This window comes from Podarcis bocagei (genome assembly GCF_964188305.1).
Source record: "Podarcis bocagei genome assembly, chromosome: 13".
Classification (NCBI taxonomy): domain Eukaryota; kingdom Metazoa; phylum Chordata; class Lepidosauria; order Squamata; family Lacertidae; genus Podarcis; species Podarcis bocagei.
Window position 1 is genome coordinate 14,375,747 of NC_138138.1, and position 25,976 is coordinate 14,401,722.

General features: G+C 46.4%; 1 protein-coding gene across 5 annotated transcripts in view; it reads right to left on the minus strand.

The window, feature by feature from the left end:
- ARHGAP27 (Rho GTPase activating protein 27) overlaps positions 1-25,976 on the minus strand; it is a 69,524-nt gene that overhangs the window by 5,225 nt on the left and 38,323 nt on the right. For all 5 annotated transcript variants that reach the window (XM_081166231.1, XM_081166232.1, XM_081166230.1 and 2 more), the window contains 11 exons: positions 18,168-18,617; positions 14,951-15,145; positions 13,573-13,677; positions 12,939-13,006; positions 11,920-12,007; positions 10,395-10,499; positions 8,727-8,825; positions 4,013-4,118; positions 2,087-2,212; positions 1,563-1,661; positions 272-349 (listed from right to left, as the gene is read on the minus strand). In XM_081166231.1, coding sequence (XP_081022357.1) covers positions 272-349; positions 1,563-1,661; positions 2,087-2,212; positions 4,013-4,118; positions 8,727-8,825; positions 10,395-10,499; positions 11,920-12,007; positions 12,939-13,006; positions 13,573-13,677; positions 14,951-15,145; positions 18,168-18,617 — 1,519 coding nt within the window. The remainder of the gene's footprint in view (positions 1-271; positions 350-1,562; positions 1,662-2,086; positions 2,213-4,012; positions 4,119-8,726; positions 8,826-10,394; positions 10,500-11,919; positions 12,008-12,938; positions 13,007-13,572; positions 13,678-14,950; positions 15,146-18,167; positions 18,618-25,976) is intronic.

The following is a 25,976-nucleotide window of genomic DNA, read 5'->3' on the forward strand; positions in this document are numbered from 1 at the left end:
AGAGAGCAATGGGAGCTTAACCCATTGCAGGGATTCGAACCACTGACCTTCTAATTGGCAAGCCCAAGAGGCTCAGTGGTTTAGAATAACAATACTAATAATCCACATAAATATTCAACCAAGACCCTTTCTAGAGTGCGCTCTCTCTCTCTCTCTCTCTCTACACACACACACACACACACACACACAATGCTAGAGATTGAACTTAGCACCTTCTGCACACAAGGGGAACATTTGTCCTCTGCCAAGCTGAATCTATGGAGTCCCTTACCATGGTCCACCTTGTAGCGCAGTTTCTGTATCGTCGCCAGATTCCCACTTATCCGGTAGAGTCCATCAATATCCAAACCTGCGGGAGGAGAAATTACAGCTCTTATACTAAAGGCCCACGAGACCAAAAGAATTGCCATGAACAATAAGTCTGAGCCTGAGAAGGTATCATGCAAATTACGGGTATTTGCATGCATCTCTCTTCCTTTGCACAATATTTTTTGCTTCAGTGGGAAGCGTCAAGGAGTTAAGCACCTCTGGAAATCCTGCTGCTCAGCTCCTTTCCAAGATGTCACCGGGCCCACATGTTTTGACACTTATCTTGACTGCCACAAGGATTAGGTTAGTGGTGGCTTGTGTCCTTTTTGGACTGGTGGGGAGAATAGAAGGGAGCACAATCAGTAGGTGGAGCTGCAGGCAATGATATGCAGAGTGAACTCTGTTCAAGTCCTGTCGGCCATCTAAATCTCTGCTGAGTTCTTCAAGGGCAGGGGTCCCCAAACTAAGGCCTGCAGGCCAGATAAGGCCCAAGGGACTCGTTTTTCCAGCCCGCGGTGACCTCTGCTGCCCGCTGCTGCCGCCCACTCTTACCGGCACCGCGCTGTGTGGCTGCCCACTTCTGGGTTGGAGGAGCACTGGAAATAGCTTGTGCGCATGCGCAAGCGTTATTTGCACATGTGCAAGTGTTATTTGCGCATGCACAAGTGTTATTTCCGGTGCACATCCGGGTCGGAGGCCCGTGCACATGCGCACAAGCTATTCTTGCACGCGTATGGGCACGCACTTCCCCGCCCTCCGGCCTGCCGCGCGATCGATGCTGGCGACACTGGCCCGAGGCGCAGTAAGTTTGCTGACCCCTGCTCAAGGGCAACACTGAGACTAAGGTGGAGGAAGCCAATAAGTAATGTTACCATCAGTCCAGAGGGGTAAACAAGAAGGGCAGGCAGTTGGGGGGTAGCCGAAGGCAGACTAAGATTGGTGGCACCGTGCCCCATGGGCCTCAACAGAGCAGCCTTCACTGGATTAGTAGGAAGAAGAGGAAGAGGAAGAGGAAGAGGAAGAGGAAGAGGAAGAGGAAGAGGAAGAAGAAGAAGAAGAAGAAGAAGAAGAAGAAGAAGAAGAAGAAGAAACTCTCAAGACTTCCCACGACTCAGCAAAACCAGATAATATGAATGGCACAAAACAGAAGAAGTTTTGCAAGTTTTGCTGAAGTTGTACAATGCGTGCAAGCCACAAAACTGGGGATAGTGGGCACATAATTTCAATTTATTTGGGGGCATAGAACTGTGTACCTCTCTTCTCCACAGTGCAGATGCACTGCCTCACAAACTGAGGCACAGTACTCTTCTCACGGTCGCACAAAACTTGCAGAGGGCATCCAAACACCTGATCTGGATTAAAGATGCAAACAACCCCACGAGAAATCAGGTTAGAAACACGATCCAAAATATCCTTTCTATTTATATCTCATTGCCATCCTTGAAACTTGTGGAAAAAACAAGACAGCTATAAACAAATCTAAGCCTTCTTAACTTACACGCAGGCTAGGGACACGCTATACATTAATGGCACATGGTTTCCCCCAAAGAATGCTGGAAACTGTAGCTCTGTGAAGGGCAAACTACAGTTCCCAGGACTCTCTGAGGGCAGCAATGTGTTTCAAATGTGTTCTAAATGTATGACGTGTACACTACCTCAACTGAACAGCTGCAGTACAAAAGGCTGAAACGTCTGTAAATTGGCCTTGGCTGATCAGCGAAGTTGCAAAGCCAATTTTAATTTTTTTAATGGACTCTTAGATCTTCCAGGAATATACCTTTGATGTAGCCTCGTTCCCGCAGGGACTGAAGGGTTGGCCGCCTCTGCAGAAACCTCAGGAGTTTGTTGCGAACTTTGCTGGAATCGCTGTCCGAGTTGAGAGAGGTGGATGAATGCCAGGAGGCTGCAGAGGGGAGAATTTGGCATTTTAGTACAGGAGGAGATTTATTTTCTGCTGAAGGCTGAGCCTGCCCACATGCTTCAGAGAAGAGGTACAAGAGGAAATGCAAGCTTCTCTTTCAAGACAGTTCCAAGGGCCTGTTCACACATGGCAGAGCCGTAGCTAGGTGGAGCTTGCGCCCCCTGGCAGAACCATCCTGATTGCGCCCCCTAAAGGTAAAGGGGTTGCGGCGCTCATCTCACTTTATTGGCCGAGGGAGCTGACATACAGCTTCCGGGTCATGTGGCCAGCATGACTAAGCCGCTTCTGGCAAACCAGAGCAGCGCACGAAAATGCCATTTACCTTCCCGCCAGAGCGGTGCCTATTTATCTACTTGCACTTTGATGTGCTTTCAAACTGCTACGTGGGCAGGAGCAGGGACCGAGCAACGGGAGCTCACCCTGTTGCGGGGATTCAAACCGCCGACCTTCTGATCGGCTCTGTGGTTTAACCCACAGCGCCACCCGCATCCCTAGTCACCAACAAATCAGCTCTTCTTTTTGCCTGTCCTCCAACCCCCCTCCAACCATTCAATTCGCCCTCTATTTAAAACCTTTACTTATGAGGCAATAATCAATATTTTTATTTATGGACATATTTTTAAGCTGGTTTTGCACGCGCCCCTCGCCTGTGCCCCTGGAGGGGGGCCCACGTCACCACCCCCTAGCAGTGGCCCTGCACACATGACCCTCAAAGTGCTATTTGCCTTGTCCAGAATCTTTGAGGCCGGTGTGTGATTTCTGTTACAGTGGTGCCTCGCAAGACGAAAAGAATCCGTTCTGTGATTCTCTTCGTCTAGCGGTTTTTTTCGTCTTGCGAAGCAAGCCCATTGAAGGATTAGCGCTATTAGCGGCTTTCAGAGGCTTTTAGCGGCTTATCTGCTGATCAGATCAGCTGATAAGCGGCTTAGCGCTATTAGCGGCTTTTAGCGGCTTATCTGCTGATCGGATCAGCTGATAAGTGGCTTAGCGGCTTAGAAAAAGGGGGGGAGGGGGAAAAAACCAGCAGGAACTCGCAAGACATTGTCGCCTTGCAAAGCAAGCCCATAGGAGATTCGTTTTGCAAAGCACCTCCAAAACGGAAAAGTCTTTCGTCTAGCGAGTTTTCCGTCTTGCGAGGCATTCGTCTTGCGGGGCACCACTGTATCTAGAATGACTATCCAGACTGTGCTCAGGTGAGGAGCAAGCAAAGGGAAAGGGTGGCGACAGAGACCCCATGCTGAAAGGTCCCTCCCAACAGGCACAAGACAAACTTCCAATTACAGTGGTACCTCGGGTTAAGAACTTAATTTGTTCTGGAGGTCCGTTCTTAACCTGAAACTGTTCTTAACCTGAGGTACCACTTTAGCTAATGGGGCCTCCTGCTGCCGCCGCACGATTTCTGTTCTCATCCTGAAGCAAAGTTCTTAACCCAAGGTACTATTTCTGGGTTAGTGGAGTCTGTAACCTGAAGCATCTGTAACCCGAGGTACCACTGTAACAGACGTGCAAAAACAAGCTCCTGCACCACTGGGGGTGTATATGGATGGATTTTTACTTGTCGGAAGGATAAAAAGGAGGGGAGGGGAGAATAATGTATAATGCCTTGAGCTGCTGGTTTTTTTGGGGGGGGGGAATGTGCTATCAATGTAAATTAATAATAATAATAATAGTAATGTAATAGACAAATATAAACTGTTTGAACTATTTGTCAAGGAAAATTCCGTTCCAAAAATGCATTTCTGTGTTTGAAACCAAAAATTTGCACTGAGTATTAACACTGACCTGGGCTTTTCTTCTCACCCTCTTTCTCTCTGTTGCTTCCTAGCTGTTCCTTTGATTTCAAATCTGATGAATTCTCCTCATTGTCTTCCGGAGGGAAATCTGTAGGCTGAAAGAAATACAAGGGTCACCTTTGTCGGTACCTCTGAAGAGAACATGACATTTTACGGTGTGTTTGCAGCTGCTTGAATTCCCCATTTCATTTGCATTGTCCACACCGCTCTCAACGCTTGTCCCCTGCAAAATATGGGGGTTGCCTGATCATCCAGTAAACCGGGGGGAAATTGGGCTCCAAAGCACTCCAATCAGGGTCACAGACATTTGTTTCAGTGTTTTGGGATAGGTAGATCCATAGCCACTTTCTGCAACTCTCCGTACCACAGTTACTACAGTGGTACCTTGGGTTAAGTACTTAATTTGTTCCGGAGGTCCGTTCTTAACCTGAAACTGTTCTTAACCTGAAGCACCACTTTAGCTAATGGGGCCTCCTGCTGCTGCTGCGCCGCAGGAGCATGATTTCTGTTCTTATCCTGAAGCAAAGTTCTTAACCTGAAGCACTATTTCTGGGTTAGTGGAGTCTGTAACCTGAAGCATGTGTAAACAGATACAGTGGTACCTCGGGTTAAGTACTTAATTCGTTCCGGAGGTCCGTTCTTAACCTGAAACCGTTCTTAAGCTGAGGTACCACTTTAGCTAATGAGACCTCCTGCTGCCGCCGTGCCACAGGAGCACGATTTCTGTTTTTATCCTGAAGCAAAGTTCTAAACCTGAAGCAATATTTCTGGGTTAGCGGAGTCTGTAACCTGAAGCGTATGTAACCCACGGCCCACTGTACTTCCTGAATGCCTTCATTTCTCCTCCAGCCATGCTCCTGACTATTTCATCCACATTCCTAAACTATTCAGTTCCTCCTTTGATCCCTCACATTTGCACAAAACCAGAAAACCGTAGAGGCAGCCAGTTCCACCCAACATTGGGGGTCCCCCATCAACACATGTCGCAAGGCCCGCCACCACTACTGCAAGGCCCGACAAGGCCTGTCGCCACAAGATTTGGCCCCTCAATATATACTGTATATATTTTTGCGGGGCTCAGTCTTGTCCAAACAGACTTTTTTTGGGGGTGGGGGTCACTACTGTCCTATAGAGTCTATGCAAGCAAACCATGTTAAATACAGTGGTACCTCGGGTTAAGAACTTAATTCATTCCAGAGGTCTGTTCTTAACCTGAAACTGTTCTTAATCCAAGGTACCCCTTTAGCTAATGGGGCCTCACGCCACCACCACGTGATTTCTGTTCTCATCCTGAAGCAAAGTTCTTAACCTGAGGTACTATTTCTGGGTTAAAAGGTAAAGGTAAAGATACCCCTGCCCGTATGGGCCAGTCGTGTCCGACTCTGGGGTTGCGTGCTCATCTCGCTCTAAAGGCCATGAGCCGGCGCCGTCTGAAGACACTTCCGGGTCACGTGGCCAGCGTGACGAAGCTGCAGCTGGCGAGCCGGCACCAGCGCAGCACACGGAAACGCCGTTTACCTTCCCGCTATAAAGCGGTCCCTATTTATCTACTTGCACTTAGGGGTGCTTTTGAACTGCTAGGTGGGAGGAGCTACGACCGAACGACAGGAGCTCACCCCGCTGCGGGGATTCGAACCGCCGACCATACGATCGGCAAGTCCTAGGCGCTGAGGTTTTACCCACAGCGCCACCCGCATCCCCTATTTCTGGGTTAGCGGAGTCTGTAACCTGAAGCGTCTGTAACCTGAAGCATCTGTAACCCGAGGTACCACTGTACAGTGGTACCTCCAGTTGTGAATGGGATCTGTTCCGGAGCTCTGGTCAGATCCCGAGAAATTCGCAACCAGAGGTGTCACTTCTGCGCATGTATGTGGCGCAATTTAGTGCTTCTACATGTGGTGCGATTTAGCACTTTTGCGCATGCAGCGAAACCTGGAAAAATACTTCCGGGTTTGCCGCGTTCGCATCCTGAAAGATATGCAACTAGAGTGTGCTTATCCAGAGGTACCACTGTAATCCATGCTTGTGCACAACTTGCTTGTGCAGTTTTCTCATTTTCTGCAAATCTGAGGGAACAAAATGAGGGAGATGTACCTGATATTGCACAGCTATCCGTGCAGAGCCTCTGCTGGTACTTAAGCAGTACAGTGGTACCTCGGGTTAAGTACAGTGGTACCTTGGATTACATACACTTCAGGTTACATATGCTTCAGGTTACAGACTCCGCTAACCCAGAGAAAGTGCTTCAGGTTAAGAACTTTGCTTCAGGATAAGAACAGAAATGGTGCTCCGGCGGCGCGGCAGCAGAAGGAGGCCCCATTAGCTAAAGTGGTGCTTCAGGTTAAGAACAGTTTCAGTTTAAGTACGGACCTTCGGAACGAATTAAGTACTTAGCCCGAGGTACCACTGTACTTAATTCGTTCCGGAGGTCCGTTCTTAACCTGAAACTGTTCTTAACCTGAAGCACCACTTTAGCTAATGGGGCCTCCTGCTGCTGCTGAGCCGCTGCCACACGATTTCTGTTCTCATCCTGAAGCAAAGTTCTTAACCTGAAGCACTATTTCTGGGTTAGCGGAGTCTGTAACCTGAAGTGTATGTAATCTGAAGCGTATGTAACCCGTGGTACCACTGTATAATAGAACACCTACTGGCATGAATGGAAAAGACCAAAGTTGCTCCTCATATACAAATTTAAATACAGTGGTACCTCGCAAGACGAATGCCTCGCAAGACAAAAAACTCGCTAGACGAAAGGTTTTTTCGTCCGCGATTTGCCTCGCAAGACGAATTTCCCTATGGGCTTGCTTCGCAAGACGAAAACGTCTTGCGACTTTGTTAAGCCGTTTAAACCGTGCTTCGCAAGACGAAAAATTCGCTAGACGGCAAAACTCGCGGAACGAATTAATTTCGTCTTGCGAGGCACCACTGTAGGTGCAAGTGTGGGCCACTCTGATCTAATTCAAATGGGGGTGGAAGGTGGACAAACAGCTTGACAATGCTCAAATGTGGACAACTCCTAAGTGTAACTGGGTGTGTACAGGTCTTCTCAAGGATGCCATTTTCCTCCCATTCCTCTGGCTAGCAGAATAAAATATCTCCCATGAATTGGCTGCCAATTGATGGAAGCTTCCTGACTGAATTCTTGTGAAAACGACACAATAAAGAAATGGTAAAGGTCTTCAAATAACACAGGATACGCAAACTAGGGATGCTCAGGGATTTCATTAGGTCCGCATTCCTAAGTGAACCAATCTAATTGCCCTTACTGGATAAACACGTAGTTAGCAACATCGTTATTATATTGACACACGTTTTATGTTTAAAATGTGTACCCAACATGCAAATTTTTGTAGGTTGCTTTTAAAAAATAAAATTGCAGGATGATGCAGAAACAGGAAGGAAATGACTTATGAATAAACAAACCAGAAGCGGACTGAGCTGTCCTTCCCCAACGCACAAACTAGTTTTTAAAAAATTGCACAGTATTTTTAATAACACATAGAAGCCGATCAAGACAGAAAATCAAATGGCAAAAAAGAAAACAGAATACGTAATAAACTAATTATTTAATGCCCCTTAATTAGCAACATGGGGTGGAAATTTTCTACAATGGAAACTTTCCAGTGTGCGTCCTCTCTCTTTAAATGTAGTTTTATTGAAGACTATTCAACGAAATTTTCCAGTGTTGCATTTGTTTCCATTTTCCAAATATGTGTTTCACAAAATTAATTAGCAATACAACACATGAATACAAGACCAACGAAACTGGGCAATTTCAATGTTGTAAATCAAGCCTTAAGAAAATAAAATGTAAGAGAATTGTGTGCCACTGAGGTGTCATGTCTTAAGTATTCACAAAAATAAGAATAATTTCCAAGTAAAGCTTTGAAATTGCTTGAATGGAACACTCAAACACCACATTAACGCTGCAACCTTTAACACACTTGAATTTAAGTGAGATCTGAGTGAGCAGGCTTAGGTTTGCAGCGTGCTTAATTTGAACTTCATTAGGAAAGAAGATTCAAAATATTGGGCCATTGGAATATCTTCTGAGATTTTCATACAGCATGAAATTCTAACATGGCCATTAAAAAACTAAACTAAACAGAAAAGTCAAATAAACATACTAAATCAGATCCAAATGGCATTGGGTGTGTGTGTGAGTGGAATCCATGTAATTTCCTGATTTAATTTTTTCCAGGGAAAAAACTGCAACACAGCCTTTCATATTACACACAATCAGATACCTGAGGCAGTGCACCTCTGTGTCACATTCAGACCAACCTTGTTTACACTTGATGCACAGAACTTGGGGGGGGGGGGTTTACAACATTTGTTTTCCCCCTTGATGAACATAAGGCCTACCTCTCCCCCCAGGATCTATGCTTCCCTCTTCCTGGAAGTCCTTGCTAACTCCTTACGCTATGTCTGCCATAAAAACACCTGACAGGAACCCAGCTGAGGTTTCTTACGTTCAGGGCTGGCCCAAGACATTTTGTCACCTGAGGCAGACCGCAAAATGGCAGCCCACTCCTTGACAGGAGAGAAGGGGTGAAGGAAGGAAAAAGAGGGGTGGGAAGAAAGATTGACATCGGGATCTGCTGTCCCTGTGGATTCTTCCGCCTGAGGCAGCTGCCTCACCTTGCCACATGGGTGGGCCGGCCCTGCCTGTGATAAAAGCACGGGACAAGCCCCACTCTCACCAGTTTACTGATGCTGTCAGCAATTGCCTTCTGCCATGTGCTGATGATGCACTCTGAATCATGCCGGATCAGGTACTCGGATCCTTCCCGTGTCTTCAGCTGGAACAAAGGAACCATCCAATTGTGACATCCAGGCAGAAGATGCTCACCACAACCCCAAGAACTCAGCAAAATGCCCCCCAGATTCAGTGCAATTCTCACGGGTTTCTCACTGAGGGCATTCCTGTACAGTACTTCAAAATTTCTAAAAGGTGAACGGTGCCAGACCTCAGAGCGAAACCGCAAAGCTTGCCCTCTAGCCCAGCAACTCTGCCATATAATGCATAAATTGGAGAAAGGTGGGGTTAAGGGACTACTAAAACCCTTTTGACATCACAGGGGGAGACATAACATATTTTATGTAAAAAATGTTAAAAAATGAATGGGCAAACTTGAGGGGTCTGTGGGGCATTAACTTTTTATTTTTTTAAAATTGTTTTAAATAACAAAGGGGAATCTTAGGGGCCATAAAACAAGATTAGGGGGTGCTGGATATGGACCATGGGCTATTGGGTTAACCACCCCTTTTGTAGAAGATACTAGCTGTGGGAATAAGACATTGCTGGACAGCACTGTGCTCATACAGAACCTCTTCCAGCTAATCACAAAAGGTAAAGGTAAAGGTAAAGGGACCCCTGACCATTAGGTCCAGTTGTGGCCGATTCTGGGGTTGCGGCGCTCATCTCGCTTTATTGGCCAAGGGAGCCGGCGTACAACTTCCGGGTCATGTGGCCAGCATGACTAAGCCGCTTCTGGCGAACCAGAGCAGCACACGGAAACGCCGTTTACCTTTCCACCGGAGTGGTACCTATTTATCCACTTGACTTTGACGTGCTTTTGAACTGCTAGGTTGGCAGGAGCAGGGACTGAGCAACCGGAGCTCACCCCGTTGCGGGGATTCAAACCGCCAACCTTCTGATCGGCAAGTCCTAGGCTCTGTGGTTTAACCCACAGCGCCACCATCAAACATGGAAATGAAGTTACCGAAGCTTTATATAGTGTGAGATTTACTTTCTGCACCTAGGATTTGCTGCTAGTTTCCTTCATGTTCCAACGGGGTCACTGGAAACGCACAGGACACATCTTACAGAGGAGTGTCAGGCTTATCATATGCCTGGCAGCTCCAGAGACAGGCTTTCACAGGGAAAAAGACTCAGCTAGGTTTCCCCACCACTTGAAACCAGGTTGCCATGTACAAATATGGACTCCTGATACTAATCTTTTGTAACCGATGCAGCACAAGACACATTGCATGGCAACCATAACTTTCATTTTAAAGAAGTGGCCCGTATTTAGGAAATGACAAGAATCACTTTTGATAAGTCTAGTCTTCATAGAGGAAGATGCTTGGAAGATGGAGTGTTGTGGTTTTGTGGCCATAACTCATCTGTACCATCAGCATTAAGACTGCCTTAAAAGTCTGTCTGTTTTTAAAAATGTGTGTTCCCTTTTTTCCAGTGAAGCTAAGTTTGCTGAATTGATATTTGCAGGAATAGCCACATTCAGGCATGTGTAACAGACAGATTGCCTGGTGAGGAGCACAGGCCTGTGTTGCTTCCTCCTCCATGCATTTTGCCATCATCTGTTGCTACGGAAACAGAAGCAGAGATGGGGACCACCATCCTTTACCTCCAAGACGTTCTTTTTGCTCGACTTGTCTTTTGCAGCCCAAGAAAGTGTTGCTCCACTAAGATCCACAGTGTGCTCAGGGCTGCTCAACACGGAGGGATGTTTCTGAGGGTGAAGGTAGGAAACAGAAGCAGCATGGAAGTCCACATTTTATGACTGCTTGCAACTACAGAGAAAACAAAAATCCCACCCACTTACCCATCAAATTATACCCTGCAGAGAAATTATGGAGTTTTCCAGACACCCTTTTTATTGTGCATTTACGATGGTTTGTGCTCATGATGCTATTGGGGCAGTCACACAGCTGAATTTCCAACCAGTGCATATTGTGTAACTTCCTTCTGAAACCCTGCAACTTTTTATATACCACAAAGATTGGGCAGGAGGAGATGCCCTGCTATTCTTGTGCTATAGTCCCTCTGGACAACAATAACATGCAAGCATTGACTTGGCTAAGTACCACAGAACAAACTAGATCATCCTGGAGGGGTTCTAAAAGATCACTGGCTCTCAGTACGTTTCCGAGCACAATGCAAAGTGTTTGTGTTGATCTTTAAAACTCTAAACGTCTTCGGCCCTGTATATCTGAAGGAGTGTCTCCACCCCCATTGTTAAGCTGGACTCTGGGCTCCAGCTCCAAGAACCTTCTGGCGGTTCCTTCACTGCGAGATGTGAAGCTACAGGGAACACTGGGTCACAGATCAACAGCGGAGCATCTGCTTTTGTCTTGTGTGTAGTTATCTAAATCTTTTCATGTTGTAAGTTGCCTTTTATTATTATTTTAATGTATTTTATTTATGGTTTTCAATTTTATACATTTCAATAATTTTATATTCATTTTAACATATCATAACTTGCCAGAGTGGTGCATGCTCTGGTTATCTCTTGCTTGGACTACTGCAATGTGCTCTACGAGGGGCTACCTTTGAAGGTAACCTGGAAACTGCAACTAATCCCAAATGCGGCAGCTAGACTGGTGACTGGGAGTGGCCGCCGAGACATTATAACACCGGTCCTGAAAGACCTACATTGGCTCCCAGTACATTTCCAAGCACAATTCAAAGTGTTGGTGCTGACCTTTAAAGCCCTCAATGGCCTCGGCCCACTAGACCTGAAGGAGCGTCTCCACCCTCATCGTTCAGCCCGGACACTGAGGTCCAGCTCTGAGGGCCTTCTGGCGGTTCCCTCCCTGCGAGAAGTGAGGTTGCAGGGAACCAGGCAGAGGGCCTTCTCGGTAGTGGCACCCACACCCTGTGGAACGCCCTCCCATCAGATGTCAAGGAAATAAACAAATATCTAACTTTTAGAAGACATCAGAAGATGTATAGGGGAGTTTTTAATGCTGGATGTTTTATTATGGTTTGGTATAAGCTGGAAGCTGCCCAGAGTGGCTCGGGCAACCCAGTCAGATGGGAGGGGTACAAATAAGAAGACAGCAGGCAGCTGGGAGAAGGCTGAGGTTTGGTGGAGCAGCCACCACTGTCTGTCTTTCAACTGGAGCAGCGAGCCAGGGCTGAGGACTCACCACACTGCTAGACGTGGAGTGTTTTGAGTCCTTGAAAAAAGTCAAGACACCACCTTCTAGGACTGTCCATGAAGAACTCCAATTCTTCCTAAGAGGGGAGAAAGGGAAGGAAGAGAAGGAAACCTCATTCACAGAGCAGTGCTAACTGAGCAGCGTGAAACGGAGGAGAGGAACTCTGTCTGCCTCAAGGGAAAAGGTTCTCCTACCATCAGTTATCCTGATTCCCTTCCACCCGCCCCTCGCTCCGCATTTCTGTCACCAACTTTGGCATTAGGGAGAGTTCACACATGCAATTATTACAACATCCAGGTCTCATGCCATGCACCTCTCCGCAAGTTCAGGGCCTCTGATGAAGAGTCAGCAAGGCAGAAGGTGGGACTTCTCAACTGAGGGAACCAGGCCATGGCATTTGGTCGAAGGAAGAGATGGAGACAGAACCAGGAAGCCAAGCTGAGGTCAGTTCCAAGGAAGCAGTCCAAGCAGGGCAGAAAGGAGGAGACAGAAGGGCTGGGGAGGAGGAAGAGACAGAGGACCAGCAAAGTTCAAGGAGAAATGTGGGAAGAAGACATGATGGTGAACCAGAGCTGCTGAACACAAGGAAAGGCTTTGCTGCACAGCCAAAAGTCCTTTCCACCCTAGGGCCTTTTGGAACTGCCTTCTGCAATCAGCTGGAAACGGAATTAAAGCACTGCTGTTTTGTGCAGCGCTGTTTATCCCACAACAATCCTGCAATGAAATCCCAGCTCTGTTTACACAAAAGAAGTCACTCCCTGGCGTGAAAGAAACTAGGCTGCCTCTGATTCAAGATGGGGCCTACAAGCTTCCATTGTTTTTTTAAAAAAAATCAAAACCAAACACACCTTCTCAATTAAGGAAAGACACATCTTTAACACCTGCTTTAAAAGAGGAGGTTTTCAAACAGCTTGGATCCAGGATACCTGGGGGTTTGATTGACCCCATACCAACCTGCCCCAAACCCCAAGATCAGAAGGAGATGCACACAAACAAATCATTCTTACCTCTGGCGTTTGCCTTTATCAGCAGTCTTTGTCCGAAAGAGCATCCCAGCCTTTTCAAGCGTTTTTAACTGAGTGGAGGGGAGGAAAAGGCTGTAGTTTAAATCTGTCCTAGCTGTTGGGGAGATCCCGTAACATTATTCACCCCCTTTCCCATTCCTAATCCCATTCCTAATGCTGAGGAAAATCTGTGTACACACCATACCTTTGAAACACACCCCGCAAGAATATAAAACAGCCGCCTGGGGAATGCCCTTAGGCCACATCCAATATTTAAAGGACTATATATTAAATTTAAATGTACCAGTATGTTTGCAGATGTGGTCTTACATGCGATGCCCAGTCTCCCAGTTACCAATCAAGAGAAAACAGAAGAGAAATGGAAGAAGTGGGAATTGTGGCCACAAGAGTTATCAGCTGACTCTTTATGGAGCGGAAGGAAATTGGGTCCTCAGCTCACCACCCTATAGCATCTTATTCATTTCTCTCCCCCACCCTAATCTTTTCACAGATGAACCTTGTACTTCAAAATGCAGGAAGGATCAGGAAACCCGTATATATCCCTTCCTCAATGGGATATGAATTCCCACTTCAGATTTTCCTCCACCAGTCCAAGACAATTGAGGGTTTTCCTTACCTGTCCCTCCTTTGGCCCAGAGAAGGGTACCCAGTTTCCAAAAGGACTGCTGTCCAGGCTGGACCCACTGCTGGTACTGTGGTGATGGTGGCCGGATGCAGCGACCTGGAAGATATCCTTTTATTAGCAGGAGCAACACAGAACAGGAGCATGTTACAAGCTGCTGATCAGCCCACAGCGCCCTTGAAGCCCTGCCCAAATAGTCCTGTGTTTGTGTTGATATTAAAGGTAAAGGGGCCCCTGATCGTTAGGTCCAGTCGTGGCCGACTCTGGGGATGCGGCGCTCATCTCGCTTTATTGGCCGAGGGAGCCAGCGTACAGCTTTCCAGGTCATGTGGCCAGCATGAATAAGCCGCTTCTGGCAAACCAGAGCAGCGCACGGAAACGCTGTTTACCTTCCCACCACAGCGGTACCTATTTATCTACTTGCACTTTGATGTGCTTTCGAGCTGCTAGGTTGGCAGGAGCAGGGACCGAGCAACGGGAGCTCACCCCGTTGCGGGGATTCGAACCGCTGACCTTCTGATCGGCAAGTCCTAGGCTCTGTGGTTTAACCCACAGCACCATCTGTGTCCCTGTGTTGATATTACCACAGAAGAAAAGCCTTGCCATCAGCTAGTCCATACCATTTAATAAGGGCTACCAGAAACAGAAAACAGAGGAAAAACTGAATTTTGACTTGTGCTTTTTTATTAAAAAAAACTTTCTTCAAAGCTTAATCCCCAAATCAGAAGAAGAATCTTCACCTTGAATTTCTGCCCCCAAAGCAGCTTATAAAACAGGCGCAGGATCTTGCCAGCTTTAAAAAAGGCGGCATTTGTTATTTTCACAGGGTTGCTGGTTTCATTGACCTCTTACGATAATGTTTTGTATAACATGATCACTTGCTATAACTTTCAGTGATGATCATCTGACATTTCCTTAATGGGCATCAAAGGCCTCAAGAGGTTTTTTTCAAAGACCCATGACAACTAGTGGCTATAACAACAGGCCAGCCAAGAGGACACACTTTCTGGTTAAAATGGGGAATAAACTCCAGCCTTCTTCAGTTTGTAGCAGAGGGGACAGAAACACAGAAGATTTAAGGGTGTTACAAGGTAGCTGGCAAACAGGTCTGAGTTTTTACAGCTGAGTGTCCAAAGTAACCTTTGGTGGAATAAGATTACGCTTATTTCCATTTGGGAATGCTTATCTTCTCTTCTGTGCTTAGTGACTCTGCGCACGCTCTTTCCCCTCAAAGAATTCTGGGTACTGTCGTTCCCCCTCCTGGAGTGACAACTCCCAGGAACCCTGAACGAACGACAGCATGGCAAATCGTGGCAAATGGAGCATGGTTACCCCAGTGCACAGACCCACAGGCTTTCCGAGCCCTCCTTACCGGGTTGGAGGCATACTGGTCACCATCAAACACCAGTCCTTCCTGGTTGCCATAGGACGGCCAGCCTTGGTAAGCAGAGGGAACGCAGAGTCCGTCCAGCGGCTGGTAGGAGCCAACCGGAGAATAATCTTCTTCAGGGTAGGGCTCAAGTTCATCGGGAGAAAGGTTGGGGTAGTCAGTTTCTGGAGTTGGCGGCTAAAAGAGGTTTCAGACAATAGGTGAGCACACAGCATGTTGTCAAACAATAATTCAGGGGTTCTTAAATCTCCTTAGAGAATCTTCCCCCAGAAGAAAAAGGTAAAGGGACCCCTGACCATTAGGTCCAGTCGTGGTCGACTCTGGGGTTGCGGCGCTCATCTCGCTTTATTGGCCGAGGGAGCCGGCATACAGCTTCCAGGTCATGTGGCCAGCATGACTAAGCCGCTTCTGGCGAACCAGAGCAGCGTCGTTTACCTTCCCGCCGGAGCAGTACTTATTTATCTACTTGCACTTTGATGTGCTTTCGAACTGCTAGGTTGGCAGGAGAAGGGACCGAGCAACAGGAGCTCACCCCATCGCGGGGATTCGAACCGCCGACCTTCTGGTAGGCAAGCCCTAGGCTCTGTGGTTTAACCCACAGTGCCGCCCGCGTCCCTCTTCCCCCCAGAAGATAGGGAGGGAGCAAAGAGCTACAAACCAAAAAGGCAGCAGGCATTTCTGACTGTGCTTCCCAAGGCTTATAAAATACAGAGGCCTTCTCCTGATCGATAGGGTGGGCACCTGCTAATCTATAGCAGGGGCAGGGAACCTTTGGCCCATAGGTCTAACTGGACCTGGCATGGGTTCCAATTTGACCCTGCCGACCTGTGGGGCAGGTGGGGACCTGTGGCTGCCAGCGCGCAACCAGGTACTTTAATGGGCACTCCTGATTCTGCAATGTCAAGGGAGGGCTTGCTGCCTGTCTCCCACCCATCTGCTGAGAGGTTGCTAGGTTCAGTTTTGCTGCCCACTGGGAACCTCGGAGACAGCTGACCCTAGCAAGAGATTGGATCCTGAATTTAGAGCCAATAAGGAAGCTGGTTCTGGAGGAAGAACTGTGAGGGGAGAGACTTCATCAGGCAAGGCCGTCTCGCCCCACCCTCCAGTCTCTACTTCTCAATTTGTATTGTATTATTTTACGCACTGTGGCTTGCCGTCTGTTTTATCGATTGCAGTTTAGAAATTATTTATTGTAATTGTTAAGAGTGGGTTTGTGTTTAATTTTTATATGCTGATAATATTTATTCTATACCAGGGGTAGGCAACCTAAGGCCCGGGGGCCAGATGTGGCCCAATCGCCTTCTCAATCTGGACCACCGATGGTTCAGGAATCCAAGGGCTGCAGGAATCAAGAGAAGTGTTGGCTGGCTTCACGGTTTCCCCCACATTGCGATTTTCGCATAACACTCACACACACACACACACACACACACACACACAAAAACAACACGATTCGCAATATGCTGCAATATGAAACCAATATTGTGATGTGGACTTGAAACCGGTTTTAGATGATATATTGAAATATCACCCAGCCCTGCCACCACCTGCCCTATACAAAGCAGATCCTATGTACTCACAGATCAAAGTACGTGATCTGGACCAAAATACAAGACAAACCAGGACCTACTTCCTAGAATAGGAAGCACCCAACTGGTAGCTTAAAGGCAAGGTGGATAAAAATCACTGATTTAAAATAAATAAATTAAAATGACAGATTTTTAAATTTAAATCAGATTTTTTTTATTTAAATTGGATTTTTAAAATAAAATGCCTTTGGAGGAAAAATCTTTCTAAAGATAGTTTTCTATTTAAGTTACACTATAGTCCAAAGGCTATTCATCAGGAAATAAAGATTTGTTTTAAGTTTTTCATGTGTGCTAAAACTCAGTCTAAGTTTTTTTTAAAATTGTTTAACCACATCAGTTAACAAACATGGATACATCTGCTGTAATGTTGTTTTAATTCAATAAATTGTTTAAATTGTTATTAAGGAAATGATAATTTTTCTCCTTCCAATAAAGAATAGTAGAAAAGTTGTCCAAATATAAACAGTTAACTTATTAAACATCACAATAATTTCATAATTATCTATGCATTTCTAATAGTATAACCAAATGAGTAATTTCTGATATAACTGTAAAAACTACTCAGAAATTTTACTATTCCAAAAATGAAACCTTCATCTGGTTGTAAATATTAAGATTATACCAGCAAGAATGAGTCTTTCTGTAGAAAAAAATGATTTAAATCAAGTCTTACTGACTAGTGATTTAAATTGTGATTTGAATCAAATCAAATCCACCCTGCTTACAGGCTCAATCCACACATAGCCTCAACATCAAGGATAAATTATTCGGACCCTGGTGACCCTCTTCGCCACATGGCCCTGGAGGAAAAATTCTTACTTACTCCTAACATGGAAAATCAGGCCATATGTGTTCAACACTCATCAACCAGTCTTTCCACAGGCAGTTTCCTGGGCCATAACTTTCTATCCACCAACGTCTCATCCAGGGCCGGATTTAGGTTTGATGAGGCCCTAAGCTACTGAATGGGGCCCTTTATATGTCCAGCTGTCCTTTGTCAACAACAAACTGTTGCCGTTTTTTGTGTTGAATTTAAGCTATAGGGTAATTTATGGACCTAATAGGTATCTAAAGCCATTTGCACATAACAAAATATGTATTTTATCAGAGTAATTGTTGAACTGAAATATACTTAAGAAGTATATTTTTGGGGGAGGTGCTCCAAAAGAGTGGGACCCTAAGCTATAGCTTGTTTAGCTTATACCAGGGGTCAGCAAACTTTTTCAGCAGGGGGCTGGTCCACTGTCCCTCAGACCTTGTGGGGGGCCAGACTGTATTTTGGAGGGGGGGGGAGAACGAATTCCTATGCCCCACAAATAACCCAGAGATGCATTTTCAACAAAAGGACACATTCTACTCATGTAAAAACACGCTGATTCCCAGACTGTCCACGGGCCGGACTGAGAAGGCGATTGGGCCGGATCCGGCCCCCAGGGCTTAGTTTGCCTACCCATGGCTTATATGGTACATAAATCTGGCACTGGTCTCATCCCTGGACGTAGATTATCCTCAGTCCTCACTACATGAACTAGACTTCTGTGGGCTATCCACTGCAGAATCAGAATTTGCCCGCCACCCCAAGACCCAGTAGACCCCTCCCCGACATTTACCCTCCGATCCACAGGGCCGTAGGGCGCAAACGCAGGCTGCATCTCCGGATAATTGAGGGTTTCGTCCATTCGGGGTGCGTCCCACGACGTCTCGCCCGTCGATGTGTTGTAGAAGAACACCTGCCCACTGGCCTCGTCTACATATTGGTCCCACTCGGCAGGTGTGGCAGGGCTGAGGGCCAGCAAGGGAGAGCAAGAAGGAGGGGGACTCCCGCCGCCAGCAGGACCATCAAAGGGAGGCTCCCAGGTCGTTTGGCCGGTGGCCGAGTTGTAATAGAACAAGCGGCCACTTTCTGCGTCCGTGTGGGTCTCCCAGCTGACCGGGGGGCTTCCGAGGTGGGGCTGGGGTATGGATTCAGTTTTGCTTGCAGCGGAGGGACTCCGTTCCAACCGGAGCTCCTGGAGATTCACATACACAGGATCTTCAGCCACCTCCTTGCTTGGCTGAGGCTGAAAAGAAGAAATAAAAGAAGTCGTCAGCCAACTGCATCATCACACAATTACGTGACACACAGAGGCAGGACTCCCAAAGCCTCCAATCCACAGAAACGTGCTGGATTTCTAACGTTTGGTCAGCTGGATGTGACTATCTTCATCTTTTGTAACGCCCAAACTTCCCTTGTCATCTAGCTCCTATACGTTGTACCGTATTTTTCGCTCTATAAGATGCACCAGACCACAAGATGTACCTAGTTTTTGGAGGAGGAAAACAGGGGGGAAAATATTCTGAATCCCAGAAGCCAGAACAGCAAGAGGGATCGCTGCGGAGCAAAGGCAGCGATCCCTCTTGCTGTTCTGGCTTCTAGGATAGCTGCGCAGCCTGCGTTCACTCCATAAGATGCACACACACACTCTCTTACTTTTTAGGAGGGGAAAAGTGAGTCTTATAGAGCAAAAAATACGGTATTTCCTATATTCTTCTATTACCCTTGCTGTTACCTTTCCCGGGAAAATCAGAGGCTCACAATGTCAGGTTCCTATTGGAAGACCGGATAAACGCTAGAACATTAGCAGCAGTGAAGTTTTTATCAGTGGTTGCAAGAACCTATGATCCCTCTCTTTAAGTCTGAACAAAATGTTTGTTTAACCTGGAGGTAGGCTGTCTGAATTGTGCATTGCTTTGTAACGATTTGTTGGGTCTCTGGACCGTAATAAAGATTGATTGATTGATTGATTGATTGATTGATTTTCCTCGCATTTTCTCCTATTAGGTAATGTTAACTCAGAGTGCTTCCAGACGACCTGAGCATTCACTCAGATCTGCTTGCAGGGAGGCCAGACAACGGTGCATCAAAGCAAGTTCCACCCCACATTTTCAGGAGCTTTTCCCCATCACTTTCCTTACAGCAAAAGGCTTGACCTTTTGGGAAAGCGACCTCCTAATCAAATGCACATCCTGAATTTGCCAGGATGTGACTGAATCCCACCCCAGTACAATGACAGTCTGACAGAAGTGCCCTCAGTTTTTAATGTCCCGAGAGCGATTCACAATGAGGTTTGGTTTCCCTTGGTTCTCCAGCTGGTCTGCTTGGCTGCTACAAGCCTGGCCCTTCGCAGTTGTGTCCAGCAATGAATGGCCCAGTTCCAAAAGTGGGTTTTGTTATGTACTGAAGTTCTCACTCTGGGCCAGCAGGGGGATACTGTAGGTAGTTATGCAAATGAAGGATTGAAAGTGACGTTCAGTGATTGGATGGATACTGTAGATAGTTATGCAAATGAAGGATTGAAAGTGACGTTCAGTGATTGGATGGATACTGTAGATAGTTATGCAAATGAAGGATCGAAAGTGACGTTCAGTGATTGGATAGTTTTAGAAAGTTGTTACAGTAACGTGGTACTGGAGCTCTATATAAGCAGGCTGACTGAGCCCTTCAGTTCAGTTCTGTCCTGGCCTGCGAATAAACAAGAGCTGTTTGAAGAATCGCTGTGTCGTCTGATATGTTCACCCACAACTTAACAGGTTTGGTAGTCCTTTCTCCCTATCAAACCCGCTTCTGTCTATGTACCTGAGAAAACCAAAGGGTGTTCACGGGGAGGGCAGCCCCTTCGTTTCCTGAAACTTACCTGAATGCAGCACCTACAAGAAAATCAAGCAACACAGGCCGACTATTTTGAAATGGAGCAAGAGACTTCTGAAACAAAGGACTCTTGGAAACGGTACATGTACCAAAAAAAAAACCCCTGTGCAAGCATATAACTATGCCAGACAGTACACTATTACACTGAGAAAATTTCTTTACAAGTTGAAAGGAAGGATCCATTAAAAAGAAAGAAAGATAAATATAGATCTAGGCAATGCAGCATAAAAAAGGCTTTTGCCCAGGGAATTTGCTTTTTTGTGCCAGTTCTGAAGTATTTCCTCTTCTTTAAAGTAAAGGTAAAGGTACCCCTGCCCGTACGGGCCAGTCTTGCCAGACTCTGGGGTTGTGCGCCCATCTCACTCAAGAGGCCGGGGGCCAGCGCTGTCCGGAGACACTTCCAGGTCACATGGCCAGCGTGACATCACTGCTCTAGCGAGCCAGAGCCGCACACGGAAACGCCATTTACCTTCCCGCTAGAAAGCGGTCCCTATTTATCTACTTGCACCCGGGGGTGCTTTCGAACTGCTAGGTTGGCAGGCGCTGGGACCGAGCAACGGGAGCGCACCCCGCCGCGGGGATTCGAACCGCCGACCTTTCGATCAGCAAGCCCTAGGTGCTGAGGCTTTTACCCACAGCGCCACCCACGTCCCCTTCCTCTTCTTTAGGCTGCCTCAATTCTGATTTCTTTTTAAATAGGTTTAGTTTTATTTTTAATTTGTGGTTTTCTCCGTACTTACTCTGCATCTTGGTTACATTCCATTTTTTACACTTCATGGTTTAAAACTTTTATTTGTGAACTACACAGAGAAAGCTTTTATTAATGGCAACATATAAATGTTGTAAATAAATATAACCAACCATTTAAAACATTAAACTTATATTGTTTCGTGTTTCCTGGTGGACAGGAGTTGCCAGGAGCAGTTTACTCTGTGGTGAGACAGCAAAGGAAGTTTGCAGAATTTTCTATAGTACTCCAAGCAAACCTACATCTCAAGTAACAAACAGTTATCCTGCGCCTCTGAAATATCAAGGTGGTTCCCCCCCCCCTTGCCATCCAGCTCCCAAAACAGCTCCTTTTATCTTTGTCGAGTTCAGTACTTTCCCCCACTTTCCATATCTCTCGGCTCATAGCTAGAGTTACTACCTTTCTTGCACTGGCCTCAGCCTGAAAATAAGTGATACTCTTGGCATAATCTTAGCTCCATGTCAGGAGAGCTTCATTTGCTAAATTTCTCTCTATATAAGGGAGGGGAGATGATAGGTTAAGCATTGTGGGCAGGGCTGGCTCCAGGTTTGCTGGATTTGTATACGCCACTTCATTAGAAAATCGCAGGGGAGTTCACAACATAAAAGTACAAAACAAAAAGGTAAAATACACAATAAAACAAAAGCAAAACAACCCAATAACCCACAGACACATTTAAAAGGCCACAAAATGTTTATCAGCCAAACAGCTGGCTGAAGAGAAATGTTTCTGCCTGGGGCCTAAAGATATGCAATGAAGGCGCCAGGCAAGCCTCCCTGGGGACAGCATTCCACAAACAGGGAGCCACTGCAGAAAAGGCCCCGTTCTCAGGTTGCTGGACTGCTCGTAGGGGGAGGCACACAAAGGAGAGGATCACAGGGTTGTGATGGCAGCTTTCTAATCAACCCTGGGTAGCTGGGCTTAGCCATCATTTGCATTTTCCCTTGATGCCCCAGAGCAACACTGAGACAGGGGTAACGAGGGAGATTAAAAGGGTGCCTAGATCCAGCCAGGAAAGGATAAAGGAATTGGAACGCAGGCCCAGGGCAGATGACCCCCAGGGTCCTTTCCCAGTCTACAATTCTATGATTCATCAGTGATGAGTCCTGCCAGAACCCTGGGAGCTGCCCAGGGGCACCTCTGACTCGGGAGTCCCATTCGATTGAAGGCCTCACCCCAGAGTCTGTTCGCTGGTGTCAAGCCCAAGTCCCTGAACATGTGCAACAGGGGCAAAGAGTGCCTCTGAGCAAGTGCTGAGTGCACTAAGTGAATCAGAGCCTAGCTGTGGGACCGGCTTTTCTGTGCCAGGACTCAGCCTTGATCATTATACGAGATGCGTTGCCGAGTTTCGATCAGTCATCACTGCAAAACTATACAGCCAGCTGCTTCTCAGCTGAGAGAAAGTTGTTTGTCGGCATGATCAAGCAGTGACACCTCCTCCCTGCCCGCTCTGAATAGTGAGTTCATTCTGCAGCTTCCTATTGGCACCTCTGCTCACACATCCTCACTCAGCTTCCTCTGTGCACGAGTTGCTACCAGACCTCGGTTAAAGGTAAAGGTAAAGGTAAAGGGACCCCTGACCATTAGGTCCAGTTGTGGCCGACTCTAGGGTTGCAGCGCTCATCTCGCTTTACTGGCCGAGGGAGCCGGCGTACAGCTTCCAGGTCATGTGGCCAGCATGACTGAGCCGCTTCTGGCGAACCAGAGCAGCGCATGGAAACGCCGTTTACCTTCCCGCTGGAGTGGTACCTATTTATCTACTTGCACTGGTGTGCTTTCGAACTGCTAGGTTGGCAGGAGCAGGGACAGAGCAATGGGAGCTCACGCCGTCGCGGGGATTTGAACCACCGACCTTCTGATCGGCAAGTCCTAGGCTCAGTGGTTTAACCCACAGCGCCACCTGTGTTACCCATGTGCAAATAGGGAGTGCTGATCCCCACACTCACAGGTGGAAGCAGTTGACCCAAGCTCTTTAGGAACTGCACACCGACATCTTCAGAATCGTGGAATTTGAAGGGACACCACGGCGCCCTGCAATGCAGGAATCTTTCGCCCAACATGGGGCTTGAACCCACAACTCTGAGATTTAATACTCTACCGACTGAGCTACCCAGGCAGAAACAGACCATTCCCTCTCAACAGGAATGCTTCCCAAATAAGCAGCACGTCCCAATAACCAAGCACGTAATTGGCATCAGGGGAAGGTATCTCCACCCGCTCTGTGACCCTCACTCTGTTTCAAGCGGCCAATGTGCACATAGCCAAAAAACACACTGGCAAGATGTGCATAAGGGGGAAGAGATTCAATTCAGTTCACATTTGAAGGCAAACCACCCTAATCTGCACTTTCCAAATGACAGCCATCCTTCAAATTTCACACTTGTCCAAATTTTGCACTTTTCCAGCCTAGTAATGGGAACAAAACTTTCATGCACCAGGTAAAGGGTCCGTAAAAATGCATGTATTCATGAAAAGGATATGTGACAGTGTTAAATTTTGCAGAAAAATAAATAAAAAGCAGACACTGCCCTACAAATTTAGAAGTAAAGGTAAGACATGTCCTGGAGGTCATGTGATAAGGTAAAAACTTACTGGGAAAACATATACAATGACCTAAAGAAGATCTTTAGATATACGTTTTTGAAAAAGCCAGAGGATATTGTTAAGAATGATCAGAAATTGTTCTTATATGCAACAACAGCGGTGAGGTTATTATTAGCCCAGGTTTGGAAACAACAACAATTGCCAACAGTAGAAGAATGGCGACAGAGGGTATTGGAATATGCAGAAATAGCTAAATTAACGGGGGAAATTCGACAACAGGGCGATGAAACATTTCAGAAAGAATGGGAAAAATTTATGTCGTGCATAGGAAAAATAAGGTGAGATAGTGAAACCAGTAGAACTGAAATAAACCTCATAATGTGAAATTCAAAGAAAATTATCGGAAAAATAAAAATAAGAAGAAGTAAAATGTATAATGTGAGTAATGTAAATAATAGTAGTTGTAAATGAATATAGACAGACAACAGGAATTGTAAATATAGAAGGACTTATTTGTTTATAGATGTATCATGGACAAATATGGAAGAACAACAACAATACAGTATACAAAATGGATGAAGACAATGCGAAAAATTTAGAGGTGATATAAAAAAGCCAGAAGAAGGAAGGAGGGAAGTCAGCTCTTAGGAGCAAGTATAAATGTAAAATGTAATACAATATCTGTATGTAGAGTATGTAACTGAAAAACCAATAAAGATTATTCTTTAAAAAAAAGACCCATCCAGGAGGAAGCGAAAGACATGTGAATGGATGTGTGTGTGGGGGGGGGGGTTATGTGAAATCAGGGGTAATAAGCCAAGGTGCGAGAAGCCAAGTTACAGGGACCCAGGCAGAGGGCCTTCTCGGTGGTGGCACCCTCCCTGTGGAACGCCCTCCCACCAGATGTCAAAGAGAACAACAACTACCAGAAGACATCTGAAGGCAGCCCCATTTAGGGAAACTTTTAATGTTTGATGTATTACAGTATTTTAATATTTTTTTGGAAGCCGCCCAGAGTGGCTGGGGAAGCCCAGCCAGATGGACGGAGTATAAAGAATAAATTATTATTATTATTATTATTATTATTATTATTATTATTATTATTATGGCAGCTTCCAAACGGAAAGTCAAATCCAGGACACTAGAGAAGTATGGGTTAAGGGTATAACTACATGGTGTGACTCTGTAGAAGGAAGTTTCCTATGCTCCCGAAACAGGCAACATGAAAGGCAGAGCTGAGAGGTCATCCAAGCATGGACAAAGTTCAACAGTTCAGAGGGGCATTCTCCTTGAGCCGAGTTGGGCAGGCTCAGAGCCAGTGGGTGTTGGCTCACAAAGATGTTAGGAGCTTACAACAGAAACAGGCACGCAGACAAGAGTCTTTGAGCTGACTCTGAATGGCGGAAGTGGCTGCTTTATTCTTGGGCAGGCGACGGCCGAGGGCTGAGGACATAAATAGATCCCAGGTTGCAAAACTCAACCCAGCCAAGAGGAACTACCGAGGCAGAGAGCAGGCTGGGGGGAGAATATCAGTCCAAGTGGAGCAGCAGGGTGGACTGTATGGCTTTTGGGGTCTCCCACAACTCACCCTACACAACACAAAGGCAGCACACAATTTCAGCTGTCTTTGGGTCAAATCTCTTTCAGTCGTGAACTAGGCAGCTATCCTTAATAATAATGATAATATTTTTTTATTTATACCCAGCCCTCCCTGGCCACAGCCAGGCTCAGAGCGGCTAACACCAATAAAATTACAATAAAATATAATGGGGGGGGGGGGACTGAAGGAAGGTGAGGACAGGCGACCTCACCTAGGCCCGAAGTCACCCCCCCCCCCAAGCAGGCTCAAAGCTTTTCAAAATCGTTTTCTCAGCAGCTAAGCATCAGAAACATTCCGCTTGCTGTAACTAAAAAGATTGCAACAAGGTAGAGAACAGAGCCCATTGTCTTCTAAGGCCTTTCTCAGAACCACATTGCAACTTGCTTTCTCTCCGGGAACCATGCCAAAGCCAAGAATGAAACAATGGGAACACTCTGAAAACCCCCTCACCCCCTTTCCTGCCAAGAGTCCACAATAGTCCCAAGACAGCTTTCTGTACATGCTCAGGAACCTCAACATGGGGCAGGACTCCTGAGGGAGGAGAAAGGAGGAGGGAACTGGAAAGGGGTATATATGTTTGTGCACATGATTGTGAACTCGTGCATGCTTTTTGTGACTTATCACACTTGCTCCTTCTACCAGTTCATGGATGGTAGAAATAAAAGCCTTTTCTCCGAAACTATTCCTTGAGTGTCTGTTGACTCCCACTTCCCTTTCCCAGGCGCAATATTTTTCCCACCCGAGGGCAAAGCCTCATAAGGCTACAGGACAACAAACAAACAAACAAACCAGTTTATTAAAATACGGGTTAAAATACAATTTAAAATGCAGCCTCATTT